At 37.4% G+C, this 17,401-nt stretch overlaps 1 protein-coding gene across 1 annotated transcript in view; it reads right to left on the bottom strand.

Moving 5' to 3' along the window:
• WDPCP (WD repeat containing planar cell polarity effector) overlaps positions 1–17,401 on the bottom strand; it is a 147,235-nt gene that overhangs the window by 69,190 nt on the left and 60,644 nt on the right. Inside the window, exons 8-10 of the mRNA XM_066547816.1 lie at positions 15,679–15,812; positions 11,193–11,384; positions 2,051–2,660 (exon numbers count right to left, since the gene is read on the bottom strand). Coding sequence (XP_066403913.1) covers positions 2,051–2,660; positions 11,193–11,384; positions 15,679–15,812 — 936 coding nt within the window. The remainder of the gene's footprint in view (positions 1–2,050; positions 2,661–11,192; positions 11,385–15,678; positions 15,813–17,401) is intronic.

The following is a 17,401-nucleotide window of genomic DNA, read 5'->3' as shown; positions in this document are numbered from 1 at the left end:
TGAGGTGTAAAGCTGAACACCAGGATGAAATAGAGAGCAGCATATTTTTGCACAGTGGACTACAAAGAGGGAGAGAGGGAAGAAGGGAGACAGATTTTCCTTTTTCCTAGAAGAGATTTTACAGTAATTATACAGAATGAATTTTAAAATGTGATAACTTTCAGCTGTAGAGGTCAACATCTTCCCATTTGGATGCTTGACTTCTCCTGGGTGGTGCGCTTCCAGGCAACCTGCTTGGGAAAAAGAGGTGACAGCCAACTCACTGCCTAATTGATTTAGGAACAGTGCCCAGGGAGACAGTCCAATTAAGTTTACAAGCTGGCAATTAGCAGGAAAGGCCTCTAAATCCCTGTACTGAGAGCCTGCTTGCCTTGGTAAGAACATAAATGTGCTAAAGATAGCAAGGGGAAAGCTGTGCATTCTGGAAAGCTGTTGTGAGAAAACCTCACCAGGGAGGACTGAAGAAAAGCAAGGTAGAGGTGGGTAGACTGCCTCCTGCTCAACTCCATCCCACCAAATCAGGACAGAGATAATTTAGAGGATTTTTCTTTTAAATGGCCAACATGCACAAAATCATCAAATAGCTGTTATAATTAGTGTTCTGGGGTACACTGTAACTATTAAACCTGTCATTGAACTTAATGCAGCTAATTACCTCAAAATGAATGATAACCTGTAAACAGGTTTTTAAATAGTTTTTAAATAGTTGTGGTTTTTTAAATAGTTTTTTTTTTTTGGATAACAGCAATAATCTGGATCAGCTCTTTTAAAACTACAAAACTAAAAGTCAATCTAACATCTTTTTGTTACTAACATCCTCTTACATTAATTTAGCTTTTTGCAGTGGAAAACTTGGTTAAAATTTTTTAATTCAGTCTTTCAAATTTTTACGTCACTGATAATTTTAAACAGTTTCTTCTCCACAAAAGTACATGTGTGTCTCATTAAGTAAATAAGTTAAGTAGATTTTCAAATCTTACTATCACCTAGGTTGTTATTTTGAGTCTTTTGGCAATTTGTTTGGTTTTGGTTTTTTTTATAAAAAAGGCTTCTTCCTAATCTCAATAGCTTTATACAAAAGAATCATTAAAAACTCTCATAAAGATCTACAAAAGTAATCTGGTTTTCTTGGCCAGACAATGGGCAAAATGCTGAAATTTTCCAGGATGGCTGTCTGCCCTGCTGAAACACTGGCTTGGGAGTCAGAGGGTTTAAGCACGATTGTTTTTTTAGCTCTCACAATGGACTTGCACCACTGTAACTTGCCTGACTTGAATGAAATGAATACAGTTCTCACTGATGAGCCACTGCAGGGGTTTTATTCTTAATTCAGCCACTGTGTAACTCTTGGAAAGCCCTTTAGCTTTTCTTTGCTGCTTCTTGTTTTTCTGCTTGTAAAAGGAAGTTAGTTGTGGTTTTACTCTTTTAAACTCTCTTCACACCTAAAAAGAGAAGTGCTATACAAATTCTAAAATTAGCATTATTACTTCTTTTATTCACAACTCTTTGCAAATTAATTGAGAGACCAAACTTCTCTGAAGGTTATGAAAATCATTCTTCTTCGGTGGAAAGTCTTCAAAGGAAAAAAAGGTGCAACTTCCTGTACCAAAGCCAGGAAGAACAGAATACTGGACAATATACATCACACATGCAGAAAAAAATTTGGTAAAGAAAATAGCATTACTGTTCTATTATTAAATATAGTTTATTTTAACTTGTTAGGGTTATTACTACAAAATGAATACAATTCTTAAGATTATATACTACAGATTAAAGGAATTTTCCAGAGGAAAATTTGTAATGCTTTCTTAGAGTAGTGAGGAACATTATAGGATGCTGATCAGACAGAAGTCGGGGTCCTAATCTATGAATAGGAAAAGGTATAAAGTTATTGTGAAACCTAAAGAACTCCTTGGTATCAGATATCTTTGGAGCAATTTGCTTTAAAGGCTATGGTCTCATATAACTAAAATTAGGGTGTTCCCAACCTTGTGGGATACAGATGTTTCTTTGACAGCTCAAGGTTCAACAGATGTGCTTAGTAACTTACCAAGTTTAAAGTGAAGCACTCCCAAGGGTCCTTCATCAAATCTAACCAATAAAAGATCATGAATATCCATGCTGTCAGGACTGGGAAATGCACCTGGAGGAGCAGCCCACTGGATCTGGATGAGGCTGGTGGGCACGTCACAGTGTTTACTGAATTGCAGAGTTGCCTCAGGTGAATAGTCTTGTGCCAAGAGCTGAATTTTAATTGGAGACAGCGCTGTGTCAAAAAGCTGCAGCTCCCCTTGAGAGCTGCCAACCACCAGCACGGCTCCGGAAGGGTGGTAGGTTATTACAGCAGGGAGCAGCTCTGCTTGGGCCAACAGAGTCACTTGGCTGTAGGCTTCGAACAGAACAACTGAGGAGTCTTCACAGCCCAGCACCAGTTTGTCTTCTGTCACATCCCTACAGCAGCTGATGGCCCTGGCGGGCAGGGGGACCCTGGTGACGGCGGCGCACTGCATTCGGTTCCTGAGGCACTTGTAGACGCAGCTGTCGGCCATGGGCTCCTTGGTTGCCGACACCGAGCGCTCCACAGTCAGCACCTGCTGGGGCTGCACAGAGCTGAACCTGGCATCCAGGGGCTCCCACTCCGTGCGCACGTAACTCAGCACCTGGCAAAAATCCAAAGCCTTTCGGTACTCATTTGTGGCCCTTTACTCTTGAAAATAGACTGCTGCAAATGAGCTTTCCTGTGGGTCAGTCATAAGTAAGCATTCTTGAAATGGAGCTCTGAAATCTACTCTTTTAACATTTAAAAGATTAATTCATTTGATTAAAAAAACTCTGCAATAGAGTTTGAGCCATATTTGTTTGTCTGGACCTATTAACAGGTTAGCAGAACTGAAGATAAAAGAGGGGATTGTCAGTGATGGTACAAGAAGAAAGGATTGATGTAAAAGAATAATTATTCACAAGTGGCCTGGGGTAAAAAGTCCTAAAATTCTAGGAAAAATCTATAGTACATTACTCTTTGCATCAAGCACAGATGATTTTTGATCATTTGCTTTGGGCCATGGTAACAGAAAGTATTACTCTGAAGTGGTAGAAACAATGGCATGTTAAAACAGCACCTACTATACAATGCCAGATGAGTAGGTGGTAGATGTTCTTGGGTGCCATACAGTTATAGATGCAGAAATAATGAATTTGTGATAGCAGAAAAGTGGGGACCATTACAGAGTACTTGAAAGTTAAATGAATGGGAGGAAGAACACAAAGGCAGAATGTGATAAAAAGCAGCTGGGAAAGGGCAAGAATCTGGAGTGGAAACATGGGAAGTATCCTTAAGAGGTGGAAGCAGCGGTGGAGACCAGTGAAGGTTCATGTACTATGATAAACAGGTTTGAATGAGAGGTGTTGTACAGGATTTGAGCAGGGAAACCATGAGAGAAACAACAGCTGTAATTAAGTTACAGATGAGCTTATGAAAAGCTATTTCACAAAAAATAGAGAGAACCTGTGGCTCTAGAAGAATGAGAGTAGTGGAAGCCAGTCAGAAACTTGCTTGTGTTTGTTCATGCAGAAATAAAGAGTGAAAAGAACATGTGAACCTGAGCCGAACCGTGCTCTCATGTATACCCACAGCAATCTCCACTTTGTAAATTAAAGCTGCTAACCTGCCACAACTTTTGGAAGCCCCTTGAGTCCACGTGGTATGAAAGCACAGAAAGGAGTAAAAAATGTGATTAAAAGGTAGAGAGAGGATGAGGAAGGAAATCTAGACATTTCAGGGTGAAAACAGAAAGGCACACATAATGTTAGAGCAATTTAAATTTGATTTCCACAGATCACAAGACCAACTGAATATGCAATTTAGCCTTTCATCCTGTAAAAGAGAATAAGAAATTCAGATTTTTTTTGGCATATTATCCATTACTTCTAAAGTAACTGATAAATTTATAAACAAGCTTTTTGGGACTTTGATCAGACTGATTAGGATCTTTTGTTCTGACAGTTTACTTATTTTGTCTGCAAAAGGGTTTCTCATTCAAAAGAAAGAAAAAAAGGATTATTGCAATGCTCTGACTGGAAACCAAATGATAGTTAATACAAAAATCTTTGCTACTTTTAGATGAGTAGCTAGGGACATGCAAAGACTTAATGCAAAAGCACAATGCAGAAGGCAATGCATTTAACCTGTGAAAACCACACCAACCAATCTCAACAGACATCCATGAAAATACGTGTCAAAGAGGAAATAAAAGATTACATTACTTTTCTAGTCTGAAAAACACTTTCTCACCTCAACCATTCCCTCACCAATGGCTTAGCCTCTGCAACAAGTCATTTTATGCCCACAAAACCTTGCAGTGGCAACTGTGCAGATGTTAGAACTGCTGAAGTGTGTTTATTAGGGTGTTAAATTGCATGACAAGGAAACTCCTAAAAGAGGTTATTTGTGGACAAAGGATTGCTGTGACCACAGAGTCCTCTAACCCCAAATAAAGACAAGGTGAAGTGTTACTGTTTGTTCTGCAGCTTTCCCCAGGAGTATGTATAGAGACTCAGGCAGCTCCTTTCAAATGTGTGAAAGAGAAATCTTGCCCAAGCAAGTCTTCAAAGCTTCCATAACTTCAGGGAAATGAGCCTTGAGGCTTTCTTGGACTCATTTTTCTGTCTTCCTGTGGGAAGTTTCAATGCACTGCATTATTCTGCTATATATTTTGACCCCAAACCAGTATTTTTCTCTGGACAACTCTTCAAAAGCTCCAAGAAAGTAATGAAGATCCACAAAATAATCAGGCCTATGAGAGATGAGAGCCTGAAACCCATAGGAGTGACTGGAGGAAACCAGCAATGGAAACAGACACAGAAAAAGAAATGTTGCCATATGATTGTTTGAGAGTCAGCAAGTAAACTGCAACCAATTCATCATTTTGTCCTGCCTTCTTAGAGCAAAAGTCAGACAAAATGATGATCACTACCTAGAATTTCAACAGAAGTAAAATCTTCCATTTTGGAAGATTAATTTATTGAGTCTTGAGCTGAGAAGCTTCCTAGCTTCACATAGTTTTGAGAGCAAATCCTTGAAATGAAGTCTACGGTAGGTCTGTTGCTGTATATAATACAATTCTAAACTAGGAAAAAATTCCTGCAAGCAGAGAAACTCTCTGTTGCCTTTCAAAACATAAGGTTTGGCATAATGTTTAAACACATAAGGCTTAAAGGAAACCTTTCTAGACACTGCTGTTCAAATTCTGATGGAAAACAAGAGAAATATTTCTCCCCAAATTGGAACAGATAAGCTGCTTCTCATGCATCAGTGGCCTCATGTGCCTCTTGCAGGAAGAGAACCAAGCCGAGAGACCTCTTCGTTCTGCATTCCAGTTCTCCTGAATGTATCTGGTATTCGGCATTCTGAAGGGCAAAAATGAATATTCTCTTCCATCTGAGAGGGAAGATTTGGGTTTCTCTGTCAGAAATTAGTTTTATTATTCAATCTTCATGCCACTAACTGGAAAACTAAAGCAGAGAGACACTCAACTACAGAAACATTAATAATGCTTTTGAAAGATAAGTCTAATAAATCAAAACTTTTTTTCTTTTCCCCCAAGAAGATGGTATTCTGTCAATTGTTTTCCCATCTGGTAAGTAGACACAAGGTAGTAAATGTAGTGCATATAGTGCTATAGCTTTCCATTTAAAGGAATCCACTGAGATGCCTTCTTAATGAGAAGCAGTTCTCTGGAACCCTAAAAGGTGACATTAAATCATTTAACAAAACATTTGCTTATGGAATGGGAAAGCAAAAGCTGGAGGAGTTTCCTCAGAAATGGGTAGAACAAGTGTCAGATTTGTTGAGGAGGGGGCAGGGCAATGGGTCTGAAAAGACAGAGCTGTAATATCACAAGGTAGGGTTTATAGTCCATTCAATGTTCTGCACTTCCCATAAATCTTGGACTAAGCACTTAGCCTTGGATTTCAAGAAAAGGTCTCTGGAAATATTTTGCATGAATTAAAACCAATTACTTTCTTTAAATACATTAATTAAAAAATGTAAAAGTTTTATGACATGAAAGCTACAAAAATACAGTACATGCATTTAAATATTGTCCATGTAATTTAAACATATTTCCTTTATTAATGTAGCAGTCATTCACCACTACTGCACATTTATATTGTTTTTCCCTTGCAGTACTGCCTTGGACTCCACTTCAGTTCATCAGCAGGATGAGGGATGCTATCCATGCCAGGTTCCCAAATCCTAGAGCCAGGAATCATAACAATCCAAGTAAAGGAATCTGTTAGTCTTTGTAAATAAGAGGCCTGGTATGCTATTTGAAACACTCTCTTTCATTTTATGTTTGAGAGAAATAATAGTGCTAGCTTATGTGGGCTATCACACATCACTCTTCTCAGTGAAATTTTTTGAACACTTAAAATTGAAGTATTTTGCATAGAGTGCTGGAAAGGATAAAGTCCACATAGCAAAACAAGTAAAAGTTTTAACCAGTAGCTCTTAAGCAGAAAATTGGCTTACCAGGCAGATGAAAAAAAAGAAAACAAAAGGAACAGAGAAATAAGCTTGCTGTGACTGAACTGTGTGTCTTTCAGATGAGAAAAGAATGTTTGATTTATTTTATGGATGTTAAAAAAGTGCTTATTTAATTTCACACAGTGAGGTTCCAAATAGCAACAAACATTTTAATTAGAAATGTAAAGTGGGAAGTGTGGTGCACATCAGAGTAAAATAGTTTTAAATATGGCCCAGTGAAGTTGAAAGGGAAAAAAACACCCTATTTTAAAACATTTCTAAATAAAAATGAAAAGCTCCTACTGCAGGTTACTTATTTAGCTTCATTGTATCTACAGACCTACATGCAATCTTATTATTTAGATCTTCAGTCAACACTTATTCTTATTTTCTTTCAAAATTTTTTATCATTGTCATCTTTATCCTGTATTATTCATTGAACTTCTAACCCAATGTGACACTGAGGATTTCACATTCTTTGCTGTATGTGTGTGAGAGGTATTTCAGCCATTCAGACACAGGGTAGATGTTTTTCTGAGCACTCCAGTAACTGTAGGACAGCTCACACAGAAAAGATCTGCTGTGCTTATTTCACAAATCCGAAGCACAATATGAAAGCAGTAACTATTAAATATTATCTCTTGGGAGAAAAAAAAATAATATTCTCTCTCAGGGAAATTATTTTTTTCCACAAGATTGAAGTATAATTTCAGTCATTCCCACTAGCACTAAATTGAGTGAAAATAAGAATGGTGAAGACAAATGCAAACTGCTACAGTAACTGTACCCTGGCATCAGCACCTCCTGTTAATTTGTGTTTGCAGAATAAAGTTCATGTTGATTTTAACACAACTTTCTCCCAAAGCATTTAATCCAAAGATGATTTCACATCAGATCCTATTCATTCATAACAAATTGTCTGAAATAATTTCTGGAAGATTCCTCTTCTGGTTTTGAAATCAAAACGCCAGCATTATCTCCACAGGGAAACAATTTAAATAACATTCTTTGATCGTTGGTACTTTAAGGTTAAAAAAATCCAACAAACCCCAAACAAAATAAACCAAACAAACCTCCAATACTAAAATAAATAAATTAGAGAATGGATGAGTTTACTGGAAGAAGCCCATGCACAAAGGAAAGCAGACAAAGGCCCAACAGACAAACCCTCCTGCAGCAACATGCATTGCACACCGAAGCAAGGTCACATGCTACAGAGAAAAGCACCATGACTTCTTCAAGGGACAATTCTTCACCAAATCTTACAGCATTCAACACAATAAACACTGATCTCAGAAAAAAAAAAAAAAAAGAGTAAAATAAGTCAAGATTTGTGAGGAAAAAGTTATTTCTGTTTGTAGAGGGATAGTGGTTACCTGTAGCCTTAACAGTAGTAAATGCTAAAATTAAAAAGCCCCGTGGCAAAATTAAAATCAAATTTCTAATATGTTTAAAAAGTAAAATGTATTTCCTTCCCTGAATTGAGCAGCTGCTGAAGTACACAATGCCCCAAATGCTCCTCATGCAGTGTGAATCATCCCAACACAGAACGTGTAGTTACAGGTGATGATCATGGTGAAGGCTTGAGCTGTCTCATCCCAGAGCTATTCCTGTCCTCATCCTAATAAGCAGTCTCTTGGTGGGCAGCCAGGATCACTCAGAAAATTCTTCCAGGCAGGAAGCAGTACCATGTAAGCACCCATTTGCCTTTGCTCTGCCCCAGCAGCAGGAGTGGCAGCAGCTGGCAGGTTGTTTTGTGGTTTCTGTAAGTCAGCAATGAGGTGATGGCTGTGGTGAGCACTCATTCATTTCCTTGGGCTTGGTTTCATAAACCCAACATGCCAAACAGCTCTTTATGGTCTTGTTGTTCAGCAATTTCTGTTTTTCTCCTAATTCTAGATAATAATGGTATTTTATCCAGCTGATGCTACTATTTTCAAGTAAAATGTTGGTGGTATTACTTTACCACATTTTGATAAATGCTCTAAACTGAGTAAGTTCACACTTTTAATTCTTCTTGTATTGACAGTAATCTTTCACCAGGAGTAAATTAATATTACTGGTCAAACATGATAAATATGGATTTATTTTCATGAATAACAATGGCATGTCCAGTTTTTATTTCAAATCTATACCTGAGGAATACTAGAAATTGCAAGGAATTAGAGGCAATGAGAGGCAAATAATGATTACAGAACCACTGTCTTTTTATGGTATCTGACCTAGAGAGTAACTGTTTACAAGGTGTCTGAAAATATTAACTATGATTTTTTTCACATATAAACTATCAAATGTCCTTCAGAAGTTAAAGGTGTTAAGTTAAAGTTTCCCTTCAAGACTGTAGGGGAAAAATGCACCTCAGTTAAATGAAGACTGGAGGCTGATACTAATTCTAGAACTTCTGAGTTATGATATTCTCCCATTCATGCACAGGAATTTAATACCTGCCCATAAGGAACTCTATAGAAATCAAACAAAGGACCTCCATCAAACAGCACCATGGGTGACTCCTCATGGACATATAGGCTGAGTGCAAAGGCAGAGTGATCTGAGCCTTCCTGAGCATCCAAGAGCTGAATAAATGGAACAGTCTAACTGAAAAACAGCAAGACAGTTTGTCACTCATATACGACTTAGCTTTCCATTGTCCTGGCATATACGACTTAGCTTTCCATTGTCCTGGCATAGTGCTTGGTATTTTATTGATAAATACAGGAAAATAAATTTCATCTGAAGATCTAAGAATTAAAACAGAAAAGTACAGGCAAAGAATCAGAAAAGGGAAAGCAACTGAATAGTCAAATATGGCAGTGCTTCTTTTAAAAAGAAGTTTCTTATATTTCTGTTACAATATGGACAAATTAAAATTATTTTGACTCTAAGCCTAGAGCCTCAGAGAATGTTTATTTTCACTATTGTGTAAAGCACCAGTGATGTGCTTGAGACTATACCAGAGTTTAAACCAGAAAAGAATAGGATAAAACAAGGTGTATTGAAAGATGCAGAGGAATGCTGTGATTTGGAAATCTCCCTAAAACATATTAAATGAAACACAGAGAGCTTTAAACTGATAGGGTGGTTTCTGTTAATTTCTTAAAAGAAAAGAGTGTCTAAAAATCATCTCAGGAAACAGAGACTGCAAACTGCTATGGTGGCAATAGGCAGATTTCTGGAAGACATGGGAAGGAATAAAATAGGCACAGGAATGTTGCTCTCCAGGCCTGGACATATAGAAGTCATGGTAAAAAAATAAGCTCTGAAATGTTAGTAGGATGAAGTTTCATAATAACTGGCACAGGGCTGGAAAAGCTTACAAAGAACAGCCTCACATTTTAGCTCCCAGAGTAAATTTTTCTATGTGATTTGGCATAGCTGCAGGGGGAATGGAGAACTGCAAGTGTAGATCAGGCAGAGGAGAGAGATGAGTCAAAGATGACCGCAAGTGGAGAGAGGTCAATTGAAAAGAAGTAAAGAAGGCAGAGCTGGAGGTAATTTAAACTTCAATTCTACAGTGACTAATGACAGAAATAAGAAAAGAAAAGCTGTCTCAGCTACCTTTTCACTTTCAATAGGTAGAAAATCCCAAGGGAAAAGAATCTCACTTAAATTAATATTAGCTATCAAAGTAATAGTTTCAAGACATTAAAACATTTACATCTTCCCTAATTAAAGAGAGGAGGATGCTGTTTGTGAAAGTAGCTTATTCTTAAGTGTTACTTAGGGGTTTTCCCTACAGGGAAAAAGTCTGCAATAACTAATCCAGAACAACTATTCCACACCTGATCCTTGAGTTTGCGCTCTTCTCCCACAGTCAGTGCCATTTTATTCCATACTAGAAGTGGGTAAAGAAAAACTAAAAATAAAATTCCAAATACAGAAGCATCTATACAAGATGTTTGTTCAGAAAAGCTTTTATATTTTAAATTCAGGCTCCAGATCTTTCAGAGTATGCCCAGATAGGTAGAAATATTAAAATGAAGCTAACAAAACAAATTGGATTCAAATATTCTTAAACAGAAGAAACAAAAATTAAATAATTGAAATGAAAACATCTGCCTATAAATGTAAGCTAAGCAGGTGTCAGGAGGGGGTCAACTTGTAGCTTTGTCCTAACTCATAGCTTACATTCCCACCTGTAGATGGTGTGTTTTAACTTTTCCTGTGAGAAAAATATCAGTCCCTAATTTGACCAATACTCGTAACAAAAATTTAATCACCATCTGGGCATAGTTAATATTTTATGAAAAACATTTAAAAGAGATACAAATTGTCTATCAGTTAGCATTGCAGACAACGTAAAAGAATTACAACAGACATACATGCAACAGTTACAATTGCTAATTCATATTAGAGTTTTCTAGTGGAACTCTGACACTTCTATTTTCAGTTTCAGCAGCACCCAAACTATTTCATGATAAAGACCTAATTTCCTGGCTACATTTTTCAGGTTGACAGTTTTGATGTGAAAATAGTAAACAAAGTAAATAAGATGCTTTTCTATTAAGTAACAAACCTTTGTTTTGTTTTTACTATTAGAATGGCTGATCTTCCTGTCTTATGTTTTTATCATATCTGTTCTTTATATCTACTCAAATATGCATTTAAGTTGAATAGCTCTTTCTTTAGCAAATTCAAAAAAATCATGTAACAAGACAGTTCTTCACTTTACCTCCAATTTGCCATGTGCACAGCCTAATAGCAATAGGTTGGCTCTGTCCCTCTGACAGGAAATAGGAGACCAAGGCCATGCTCCGTCACTGGTTGCTGACCACCAGCAAATGACCAGATCTTGCATACAGTTTATTGCCAGGTGACGTTTCATCCTTCTACCTTCTGGTCCAAGTATATCAACATAAGAGATCTGAGGGAAGAAAAAAATGCAGGAAATATTGGAAGTGATAAAATAGCATGGTAGGAGCAAATGGGAGCATTTACTTTGGATGTGTGAGAAAGAATGTATATATACACAGAGCTTTGCGTACATATATCTTCATAGAGGCTGTCTGTAAACGTGAAAAATATCTCCTCAGACAGAAAGACGTGCTCACTCTTTTATCTGTGGGGAGGGGATTGGGATGGAAAGGAATATGAGTTAAGAAGGAATTTACTGCAATGACTCCAATCAATACCAAAATGTACAGTCATGGTTGCTTGACAGCATCGACCTCCACACAGGATTTAAGCTTAGCCATATTAAATGACAAGTTCTGCAAAGCTGACCACGGAGCTAAGGCTAGTGTTTAAGACATAATCAAATATTAAATATATTCTACAGTATTTGAGCAAACATATATCTTTCTTCTTCCTCCCCAAATTAAGGAATGGAAACACAAACATCCGCTTTGCAAAAGAACATATACTTTTCTGCATAATATGGATGAGCTACAGCATCATGCGTAAAGTTTATGCAGCTCTTGAGAATTGTGCCTCTTTCTCAGGAAGGATTTGTGGAATTTATTATTCAAACTCTGTTATTTGGAGCATGGTTATTTGAAAACATGAGCAGTGCACCATCTGGGTGACACATGCCAAGGAAATATAGATTGCACCGCATTTCTGCTTAAGGAATTAATGGAAGGTTGATAGCTAGGGGAAAAAAAAACTATCTTGCCATTGCTGGTCAGCAATAATCGAACCACTTTCTGGGGATTAAGCGCATGGCTAAGCCTACTGGACCAGACACTAGCAAAGGGCAGGGGGTCTTCTTATCAGAGAAATGCTTCTGGAGCCAGTCTCACTACATGACAGATTGCTTTCATATTCCTGTCTGCAAGGCAACAAAGGCTGGCAGTAATGCGATAATGCCAGAGTGCAATGGGTGTTAAGAACCCGTTGCATTTATGTATTGTATTTAGTAAATAATCAGGCTCATCCAAATTGTGATCTCAGCTCTCAACCAAGGCCATTAAAATCAAGGTTAATGCTTTAATAATCCTTTGCTGTTTTTTATATGGTCAAAAAGAACCCTTTTCTATTTGCATGGTCATAATATTATTGACCTCTTCATCCCATGAATACACATAAAAAGGAACTGAAATCAAAGTAATTACCAATGTTGTTCTCTCATGGTAAACATTTAACTCCTTGTTCTGTCTCCTTCAGTAAATTGAAATGGATTAAACAAAAACAGATAGGAAAAACTTGAAAAACATCAATATTTTTAGAATATCCTGTGTTTTACTGGTCAAAATACTTTCATGGGTAAAGATAAACTGTACACAATAGTTAGGAGGTAGCTGCTACTTGAATTAGAATAGCTAATTTGGTGACAACACAATTAGGCTGGAAAAGCACAAATACTTCCACAAGTATCGATTAGTCCTGTATTGTAGTGTTAACTGTTCATAACAACCACACATGTCATAACAGCCACAAATCTTTGTTGACCTTTATGTCTTGCATTAGACATGTCACTCTCAAACATGAACTCATGTCACTGTGAAAAGGTAAATAATAATAGTTGGTATTATATTTTGCTGGACTTCGAGACTGTAGTGATTCATGAAGTAAGTCTTCCTTTATTGTTTCAAAGTGCAAATAAAATTCAAGGTGGAATCAATTAGAAAGGAAGAGCAAAGGGAGATTAATTCATTAATTTAGGTATGCATTGCATAAAAAACTCAACTTTTGGATAAATATCAAGCTTTGAGGAGGAAAGCATGGTTGACTTGTTCTTATTATTCACAGAACTCTGGCAGTCCAGCACTGCTGCCAATTTTGCCCACTATGAGCCTGGACACTGAACAATGTGAGGTTGCTTATCATTACAATGATAATATGACAGAAATGTAATTACATCATTACAAACACTTTTCTCATTGTACAGAAATGGGACTGTAAACCCAAATACTACATTTCTCAAGACCATGCCAAAAGTCAGAGGCAGAAATGAAGATTACAATCAAATTTCCTGAATCTTGGCTCCAGATTTTAATCCTGTGTTAGTTCTATAACAGCGCATGCTACCTCTTTCATTCAATTTCTCTCCAACAAAACCCCAACTCTAAAGAACCCTTTTTATCCCTAAACCCAGAACATTTGTAATTGTTACATATTATTACAAATGATTACAAGTTTGCACAGTTGCAATTCAGGACCACCTTATTTTTCTACTGTGAGTGACACCACTCTATGTCTATGATCTTCCAGCTTTTGAAGTTTGACCAAAATCAGCCATGAAGAACAGTAAATCAATGCAGAGAGCTGACACAATATTATTACAGAAGTGAATAATATTTTCTGCAGTCTCACACTGGTGCAATTCTGAAGATAATAAAAATTATATTTAGCTGCCTAACTAGCAAGCCTCACACAAAGAACATTCAATTAAAAAATGCAAATGCATTTTTTTTGGCTGGTGGAGAAATGTTCCACAGTGATTCCCACTGATTTTAAGAGAAAGCAAAGTTAATGTTGAGCATGGAGGTGTTTTGAGAAGCTCAGCTGTGTCAGCAAAGAACTGAACTTAACAACCCTATTAAGGAGTGTAGCAGATACTTCTGGTTTTTCTAAACATTAAATCAGGAGCTGTGGCCCTCACACTTCAATGACAAAGGCAGTTCACTACAGCTTCTTCGTTAAACTTTTGTGCTATTAAGAAAAAAGCCCCACCACACACCAGGCTCACTCCCAAAGCACAGCTTCAATGAACACCACAGGCCAGGCACAAGGCACAGCATTTTAAAGTAAAGTATGTATCAGCTCAGTTCCCAGTGAACAGTGAACTGTCTCAAATCCACGTTATAGAGGTTGGATCAATCTTGCAAACACAAGCCATTGCTGAAAAGAGGCCCTGAACTGAAACAGCCTGGAAAATGTATTAGATATTAATCCTAGCAGAAAGTATTTCTACCAAGCAAGTTAAAACACATTATGGCAAAACTTAAATTAAACATAACCTTAAAGAGCTTGCCTTGCAGATGCAAGCTCCCTTATGTGAGGAAGTAAATTACTGAGGGGTTGTCAAGGGGAAAATATTTGCTAGCACAAGATTGTTTTCTTTAATGCTTATCCACTCTGCAATAAATACAATCTCTCTCTTTTGCTCACAACATCTTTCTGTGTTTCTTGAGAAAAGGCTTGACCCTTCTTCATTCTTGCAGTGAACTGGATGCAGCCCCTTCCCTACTTCAACTGTTCAAAGTTAATTGCCTTGGCTGATTATTTTTTCATATTGCTGTAGCACCAAGCACTTCCACCTAAGGAAGTGGTGTCCTGATGCCAAAGTGTTTATGGTTGAAATAAGTTATGTCTACCCAGCCCAATCCATCCACAACACAATGTCATTCATCTTGAGATGAGCTGGTTTCCACTGACCTCCAGACTGGGTAAAGCTCAGACAGTTTAAAGCTCAGCTCAGCTCTCTCTAGACTACCTTTCCACTGCTGCTGTCACTGTAGTGAAGACACACACCCACAAAAAGGGCTGCAAAAATTGAGTATTTCAATCTTCACTGTGTAACTAGTAAATTGAGACACTGAGGCACCAAGTCACTTGCATATGGTCACGCACATAGCTGGCCAGTGGTGAGAAGCTCAGCTTCCATATCTTGATTCCTTACTCAGTGGCTTAATTCTAAAAGCAACTCTCCCAACAACACCATTATTGTAAATAGTGGGGAAATAAGGATTTCTGCAAAGAATTACGAAAGTCAGATGGACCTCAGACAGATGACTGAATTATCAGAGCTTTATGTGTTTGTGTCTATCAGCTGAGACACAGTAAGTGACCATGTGTGTTGTCAGCCCACAACACACAAGAGGTAAAACACATTAACTTAAATCTTTTACACTGAGGTTTACCATTACAGACTTTGCTTCATGCTTGTTAGATGCCAAGAATGTGCCAAGGGTCACTTACTGCTGCTCTATGGACACAAGGTAATCTGTCAAGCAGGGGTAACTCAAATGTGTGTCTGAGCCTGAAAATAAACACAGTAGAAATCTGGATCCCTTGGCACAGTATTTTAACTCTTTAACTCTGAATGTCATTCTAATGTTTTTTGACTTTTCAGTAACCGCCGTTTTTAGAGTTTGAGCTGCTCTGGTCAATTATATTAAGGTTTGCAATTTATGTGGCTATACAATATCAGTGAATACCAGTGATACATGATGTATAGTTCCTGCAATATTTGCAGTCACCATTGGCAGCTATACCTTAGAGTCCAAACAAGAGAGTTTTTCCAGTCTTTTGTTTACATCGGGAGAATCCATTGTCTTTGTAAACTGAATAAAGCAGAGTTGGTTATGGTCCTCAAATGACAAGATGATGAAATTGTCTGTAAGAACAGCTGAAAAAAAAACCCAAATAAAAATTGTCAGTGCTGTAATACCTATCTCTAGGAACAAAACAAAGTAGTGAACACTCCACTGAGATGCTGCAAAAAGCAATTTTTTTCAAGACAGTGCCTTAAATATTATACTGAAAGCCCTGTAATGTCCTAAAACATATCAATGTGTCATCCTATCAGGACCTTCTTGGAAATGAGAAATAAAGCCTAAGGAATACTCTGATTACATACACCGGAATAAATTCTCTCATACCAAAATGCCACTACATTCAAATATACATTTTATGCCCTTCCACATTAATTGTCATCTCAGCATTCAGCTTTCAGTTTATTTTTTTTCTTATGGTTGCATCCACCAGTATTTTGCAAATGGACCTCATATTGTTTAGCTTAGTGTTAAGGGTGATTAATGCAAATGAGTACTCAAGGTGTATTGGGTATTTTGACATTGCAAGGTTCCTGGTGCTGCTGAAGACACCAAGGAGGCTGTTACATGCAGGACAAGGCTTTAGAGGGGTCATGAATTCACTGAAAGCTTCACATGGGGGTACCCAAACAATACAAGTAATCAAGATGGAAGAGACACCCTTAGAGTCTGGAAAAGCTCCATGGAATCCCCACTACCATAAGGGGGTACTAGACCAAATTAGTTCAATATAAAAGTGATCAATCTGTCAATGAAAATTACTTAGAAAATTGTATTGAGAATTTTTCCCAAGAGTTACCCAGTTATTCAAGCAGCACCCACAGTTGAAGAGAAGTGTGAGTGTGAAATGAGTCACTGGGGTAAGTAGTACCAGATCACTCATGGTTTAAAATGAAGCTGTGCTCAGACTGTAAACTCAAAAATCTCTCCTAAAAGAAAAATGCCAGTTAAAGTGGAACCAGATTTAGAAACAAACAAACAACACTCTGGAACAACCTCTGAAAAAGAAACTAAAAAAAAAAAAATTTATTACTTATATCAGAGTTTCTTAAATCTAAATTTTACATATCCTTAAGTAGATTGACAGTTTAGTCTTACATATAGGCATGGAAAACTAGCTACTCAGCTTTGCTTTTCTTTATTCTGATTTATAACCACTTGCATTTTCCAACAGTCATGTCCTGGCACAACCATGAAGTATCTGGTATGCAAATGCTAAAGGGCAGAGTTTAGAGCCAAATAATTGCCTTTGAAATGTAACATTAACACTAACATTTTGGGGAAAAAAAAAGGTGATAAAGCATCTGATAAGGTGATTCAGAAGCTATAACTGAGATCCTGCAAACACATGAAAATTGAAAACCACTGAATATGGTATCCTCAATATGCATGCACACAGTTAAAACATTTTGATGTCCTCACAGACACAGTTTGCATTAAAGACGAGCTGCAGCACACCTCAGATGCTGATGAAATTTTGCCTATAAATAATAAGAATCAGGAGCACTTTCTCAGATGCAGGAGGAATATTAAAACAGTAGCAATTCTGTATTTTTTGCACAAAATCTGACTTTTATTCCAAATGTTAAGAGGGCATGCTACTCCAAATGAGAATTACAAAATTTCCTAAGTAATTCTGGCAGATTGTAACCCTTATCCATTT

This window comes from Molothrus aeneus, chromosome 3 (assembly GCF_037042795.1).
Source record: "Molothrus aeneus isolate 106 chromosome 3, BPBGC_Maene_1.0, whole genome shotgun sequence".
Taxonomy (NCBI): Eukaryota; Metazoa; Chordata; class Aves; order Passeriformes; family Icteridae; genus Molothrus; species Molothrus aeneus.
This window is presented reverse-complemented; position numbering and strand designations above follow the sequence as displayed.